At 49.9% G+C, this 6,592-nt stretch overlaps 1 protein-coding gene across 1 annotated transcript in view; it reads left to right on the top strand.

Annotated features, from left to right (window-relative positions):
* LOC147470008 (uncharacterized) overlaps positions 1 to 1,458 on the top strand; it is a 455,491-nt gene extending 454,033 nt beyond the window's left edge. Inside the window, exon 2 of the mRNA XM_086546007.1 lies at positions 613 to 1,458. Coding sequence (XP_086402133.1) covers positions 781 to 1,443 — 663 coding nt within the window. The 5' untranslated portion in view covers positions 613 to 780 and the 3' untranslated portion in view covers positions 1,444 to 1,458. The remainder of the gene's footprint in view (positions 1 to 612) is intronic.
* Positions 1,459 to 6,592: the final 5,134 nt, after the last annotated feature.

Here is a 6,592-nt window from a genome sequence, read left to right as displayed (position 1 = left end):
CCTTCCCCTTCCCCTTCCCCTTCCCCTTCCCCTTCCCCTTCCCCTTCCCCTTCCCCTTCCCCTTCCCCTTCCTCTACCTCTTCCCCATCTTCCCTCTTTTTTATCACTCTCTTCCCTATTTCCCTGCTTTATCTTCCGACCCATTGATCGCTGCAGTCACAAGTGAGGATAAATATAGTCGCTGTTGTTTGTTTTGTTTTTACTTGTCATTGTACGAGGAGTGTGTTTGCAGAGCTCGTGAACTTTTTGTCCCCGTGAAATTTGTCCATCAGTCGGGCAGAGGTGGAGTGGGGAGTTCAATGTTTGCTGGTGATGTAGTGTTTAATTCTTTAGTTAATCTTGCAAATGGCCGGATTAGTTGAGGATAGATTGCGAAAGGCCGGAGATTTGTTGAATCATGTTTTTCATATTATAATATTGCGTTGATTGGTTTACACGTCTCTTTGGCGGATGGGCTCGCTGGCCTCGATCAAGGGCGGGGATTGACAGAAGTTGCTATTATTGTGAAGGAATCTGATATAAACATGTAGCTGACCGAGAATGTATCATCTAGTTATTTTGTTGATGTTTGCATTGCCTTGTGTAATTCTGGTTTGTTTGTTTACGTTGCAGGATCGCGGGCCGAGGTGAGAGCGGAGGCGCAGGAGGGCGGAGCGTGGAGGAGCCCAGCAGGACCCGGAGCCAGCCTGGTCAGCATGAGCGCGCCGAGCAAGTGCTGAGCCCCGACGCCGTGGATCAGCATGGCCGTCGTCTACCGTGACAAGGCGTGAAAAAGGCAAGATGGCAGAGGGTGCGGGCGGCGGTCCCGTCCCCCTCCTCCCGGGGCGCTGCGCTCGGCTCACTCGCCCCACCACCCCCTCCCCTTCCCCCTCCTCTACGACGACGCCGGCCACGACCTGCTCACGGCCCGGCGCCTCCCAGGGCCGGAAGTCGTCGCCGCTAAAGACTTTTGCTGATAGAGACACGTTACAGCCACGGGGCCTTTGTGCAAATGCCGCGCCGGGAGGAAATGGCGCCGTTAGCTGTCCCGGCCGTGGGGCGCTAGAGGGCGCCGCGCTCCCCCCGACGGGGCGTCACGCTCATTGTGTCCCCAGACGAGTGCCATTGCCGCCCACGGGGCCGCCCATGCCTCGGGGGTTGCCTTCAAGCACCTGCACCCCCGAGGGCACCAAAGTAGGCGAGGGCGGAGAGAGAGGCCCCCTGAGGAGCGCCCCGGGGGGAGTCCGTGGGGTGCCGAGACCAGGAGGAAGATGGTCATGGCGGAGCGGCGCCCCGGCGGCCCTCCTGGCGTCCACCTTCCTGCTGACGCTGCTCGCTCCCGCTCGAGGATTCAATCTAGGTGAGTACCAAGGCAAAGCTTATTCCAGTCATCGTTTTTCTTCAGCTTTCTTTAAGCTGCCCTTTGCGCCGAATGACACAGGCGACAGAAGCGTTCTTAGCTAATGGTCTCACCGTCATATGACAGTACCCGTCATGAATGCCAAGACTTCTTGTCACTATGCCGAGGACTAAGACGTCGAACCCTGTCGCTGTCAGCATAGGAGCCGGCGCGAATCGGATTCCCTTCGATTGCATTACTCCTCCTCAGATCTGTCCTTGCAATTAACTGCAACAATGCGGACAGAGATTATGGAGGAGGAAGGAGGGAAAGATAGAGATAGAGAGCGAGGGAGTGAATAAGTGGGTGGGAAAGTTAGGAAACTAGAGAGAAAAAAGGAAAGGGAGTCGAAAGCGCGGTAGGTGGGGGGGAATGGGAAGGGAGAGAAGAGGAGAGAGAGAAAGGGAGAGGAGAAGAGAGAGGGAAGGGGAGAAGAGAAAGAAATAGGGCATAGAGAGGGAGAGGAAGGTAGAGATAGGAAGAACAAGTAAAGGGAGAGAGAGAGAGATGCAAGGGAACAGGGAAATGAAACAACAACAACAAGAAAAAATACGATGGCTCTGGAAGGTTGAATGAAGAAATGTTTGAAATAATCCGCGATGAGAATTGCTGGAGTGTTATAGGCTTCATCCTTTTTTGGCGGTGATTGACATAGTGGCAGACGTGCAGCAGGAGTTCAGGTTAGAGAGACTTGCCCTCGTAACAACAGCGAGAGAAAGACCAGGGTAGGGATAAGGGATCATCCGGGTGGCAGGGAAGGAAGCCAAGGACGTGGGTTAGGATATGCGCCTTCCTCCCACTTCCGCCCCCCCCCCTTTAAAATTATAGACTCCCCAATCCTTCTATACTCCCTCCCATAGCACTCATTTAACCCCTTATCCCACCCAATCGTCACCCCAATCTTCATCCCCCAATCGCTCTCTTCACCCCTTCCCCCATCTCCCCTCACCCCCACCCCCTCCAACACCTTCAACCCACCCAACTCCCTCCTCATCCCTCCCTCATCCCAATCGCTCTCATCCCCCCCCCCCCCGCCCCCAACTTCCCTCCGGTTCCCTCCCTCATCCAAATTGCTCTCATTCCCTTCCCCCTTCCCTTCTCCCCTCCACCTCTCCTCCTTAGCCCCTCCCCCTCCCCCAGCCCACCCCAAGAGGCCACAATGACGGCAGCAAACACCACATCGCATATTATCCGTGGTCCCGAGTCGGGCCGTCAACAGAGCTGTCTTTCAAGCTCGGCCAAGGGAGAGGTCCTTCGCATTGTCACGGCCTCTCCGGGGCAAACACGCGGCCCTAGTTTATTGTCAGATACACTCCAGCTCGAAATATTGCTCTCCTTTCTGTGTTTTTCTTTTTTTTCTTTTTTTTCTTTTTTTTCTTTTTTAGGATTTTTTTTTTTGTGTGTGTGTGTGTATATGTGTGTGTTCCATAGCGATCCCTCGGGTTGTTTTAATACAGCTGCGCGTGTCGGTGGGTGTCTTTTTTTGTTGTTGTTATTGTTGTTGTTGGTGTGGTTTCATTTTCATGTTCGTGGATCTAGAAGAATTTGCAGAAGATGAATGCGAAAGTATTTCTCATATTTTTTTTCCTGATTTTTCCTTCTCTAACGCGGAGGAAAAGGCATTTGACATTATTGATATTCCGTCCTCGAAGACGATTTGGAGGAGAAGAAAAGCAAGTAGAAGCAGGAGGAGGAAGAGAAAGAGAAAGAAGAAGAAAAAGAAGAACGAGTAAGAAAAAAGAGAAGGATGAGGAGTTTGAGTAGGGGTAGGGGTTGGTGATGATGAGCAGACAGAGGAGGAGGAGGGGAAGGGGGAGGAGGAGGAGGAGGAGGAGGAGGAGGAGGAGGAGGAGGAGGAGGGAGAGGGAGAGGGAGAGGGGGAGGGGAGGGGGAGGGAGAAGGATAGCCGGATAAGACAGGTATCGAGGGCGTGATGAGGGAGAGACGAAAGGGAAAGAGGTTCTCTTAAGAAGTCGATGGCGGGGGAGAAGAGGCCTTATGAAAAGAAGGCGCATCCCTTCCTCAGGTTTTATTACTTGCATATTTCGTCTCTCGACATTTTCGGAAAATGACTGTTTGTTCTGAATGCGTGATTTATTTATTTATCTATTTATTTTATGTATTTATTTTTCGTTTCGTCTTGGTGTTGCAGTACAGCAACGGCATGCCAAGTTGAAATTCGTTCGGAATCGCGTGTCTCCCGCTCGATATGTTATTATTCTGAAATTCTTCCCTCTTTTCTTGAGTCGTATTTATGGTCATGAGGAATAAGCAACGCCGATAATGCATCACGAGCTCAATGTGCATATTGTCGGCATCGAGACGGACCGAGGCATTTTCCAGAAATTAGAACATGGCGTCGTTCAGCCAATGTTTATTTTTGTCTTATGTTTATGTATAAATTTTTGTATCGAGTATCAATACGAATTAAGATTAGTTTTTCATTACGATTCGGTCCCCGCCAGGAGATAGCATTACCGATGATGTATAACCAACCTTCATCTTCACTGTTTGTATATTAGACAATGTGGGGAAGGAACGTCGAGTGTGGAAACGGCAGACGCTTGTTGCAAGGAAGGATGTTGCAAGGAAGGATGCGTGGCAGGAGCATCGACGTCCGGGATTTGATTGTTTGAATTGGACGTTAATGGTTTCACGTTTTCCTCGTTTTGTTTTCTTCGGTGCCACTTTTTTTTCTTCTTTTCTTTTTCCTCCTTTTTTTCTATTTATTTTTATTTATTTTTTAGTTTGATCTTTTCTATCTATATTCTTCTACTTCTTCTTTTTTTTCTTCTTCTTCTTCTTCTTCTTCGTATGTCGTCACGTGAGGCCATTAATCATGTGCCAGTTCGTACGTTGCGCGTTGTATTTCCCCCTTCTCCCTCCCCCATCCCCTTCCCCCAAGATGTCGATGCCGGCGTTGGAAATATACGATGGTAATGCAACTTTCGTCAATGCTGTGCATTATTTAGGCGTTGCGTGGCGTAGATGGCATTCAGATACCGTGACTGACTCCAGTCACTCTCTCTCTCTCTTTCTCTTTCTCTCCCTCTTTTCCTCCCTCTCCCTCTCTCTCCTCTCCTCTCCTCTCCTCTCCTTTCCTCTCTCCTTTCCTCTCCTCTCCTCTTCTCTCCTCTCCTCTCTCTCTCTCTCTCTCTCTCTCTCTCTCTCTCTCTCTCTCTCTCTCTCTCTCTCTCTCTCTCTCTCTCTCTCTCTCTCTCTCTCTCTCTCTCTCTCTCTATATATATATATATATATATATATATATATATATATATATTTATTTATTTATTTATTGTACATGTGTGTGTGTGTTTGTGTTTGTGTATGTGTGTGTTTGTGTCCATGCATACACACATGCACAAATACGCACATACAGCAGCGCCCGCGCCGACCGCTTGGGCTGGGCGGAGGGGCGGGCCGTGGCTCATATCGTGGGCGGGCGTGTTTGGAGGAGCGCTTACCCCATTGTCGAGGGAGGCCGATCAGGATATTGCTCGTCTGTATTGGAGAGGAGGCCGTGATGGCGGTCACTTTCTCTCTCTTTCTCTCTTTCTCTCTTTTTCTCTTTTTTTTTCTCTCTCTCTCTCTCTCTCTCTCTCTCTCTCTCTCTCTCTCTCTCTCTCTCTCTCTCTCTCTCTCTCTCTCTCTCTCTCTCTCTCTCTCTCTTTCGCTTTGTCTGTTTTTTTGTTTTGTTTTTTACTTTCGTTCCTCTTGCTCTCATTCTCTTTTTATGTCTGTCTAGAGAGAGAAAGAGACAGACAGACAGATAAACAGAGACAGAATGACCAGCAGACAGGACAGTCCTACAGGAAGCCGTGCCACGGCAAGAGAAAGCTAAAAGCTAAAACAGAAAAAAAGAGAATCAGAGAAAGCGAGAGATATGCGAAGGCAAAAGACGACGTCCATTCCGCATATTCCAGGAAATTCCGAATCGGGAGTCGAGGCACAGACACATGTTAATACGGTTATTAACTTCTGCCCTTCTTTAATTCATGCAAGCGTGCAACGTAACTTGCAAAGTCGCTTAGTGTGAAATTATATGCCACAGACGATGTAGGTAACCTGGCGCCTGCAACTTAGTCTTACTTCCGGCTCGCACTGCACGAACATACGTAATTGCTGAGCGAGAGATGACGGGAAAGATTACGTAGGAGAAGAGGAGGGAGAGAGATGGAAGGGAGATGGGGAGTGGGGTGGAGGGATGTGGAAGGGATCAAAGAGTGTATGCGTGTTTGCGTGTGACAGAGAGAGAAAAAGAGGGAGAGGGAGATAGGAAGGGAGAAAAAGAGGAAAAGAAAGAGAGCCGATCAAGAAAATGTCCAAAACTTAATTCCGCCCCCAAAGTGATTTAGTTGAAAAGTGTTCCGCCAGGATCTCGAAGTCCTTTCCCCGCGACCCCCTCCTTACCTGGACCTGAGGCGGACTCCCGGCCATCGCCAGAAGCTGCTTAAGACGAGTGGCAAGTCGTCTTGTCTGTCCCAGAAGTACTTGAATCCGCTCTCCTTCCTATGCTTACCTGCCCCACTAAAGCTTTTTCTTTGATGTTGCCTGCTCATTTATCCTTTTTTTTTTAGGGTGAGTTCTACTCACTTTCTCACTTTCTCTCTCTCTCTCTCTCTCTCTCTCTCTCTCTCTCTCTCTCTCTCTCTCTCTCTCTCTCTCTCTCTCTCTCTCTCTCTCTCTCTCTCTCTCTCTCTCTTTCTCTCTTTCTCTCTTTCTCTCTCTCTACCTTTCCGTATCCCTCTCTTTCCGTCTGCCTCCGTCTTCCTCTCTCCCTCCCCCTCCCCCTCCCTCTCCGCCTCCCTTTCCCTCTCTCTCCGTCTTTCTCTCCCTCTCCGTCTCCTTCTGCTTTTCTCCTCTCCTTTTCCGTCTCCCTCTCCCTCACCTTGGTCCCCAGGTAGCGTTGCATAAAGTACGAGAGAATCAAATCCTCTTCTCCCTCGGCTGCAGCTCGGCGGAGGGGTTGGGGTGAGGGGAAGAGGGGAAGGGGAGGAGAGGGGATTTTCTACCTCACCTGCGAGAGAAGTTGAGGTTTCGTGGTCGTTAGCGAAGAGCGAGTGTTTACCGTCTCGGCCGGAAGTAATGCTCGCGGTAAGTCGGCTGTTCATTAAGATCAGCACAACCAGGCCATCACGGCACCTCGTCGACAAAAAAGGAGAAGGGAAAGAAGAGGAGGAAGGAAAGGATAAGTGAGAGATGTGGGGGGAAAAG

The sequence above is a fragment of the Penaeus japonicus genome, unplaced genomic scaffold, assembly GCF_977035675.1.
Source record: "Penaeus japonicus unplaced genomic scaffold, GWHDUDI00000001_assembly GWHDUDI00000017, whole genome shotgun sequence".
Classification (NCBI taxonomy): Eukaryota; Metazoa; Arthropoda; class Malacostraca; order Decapoda; family Penaeidae; genus Penaeus; species Penaeus japonicus.
Note: the sequence above shows the minus strand (reverse complement) of the source record. Positions and strands in the feature narration are given on the sequence as shown.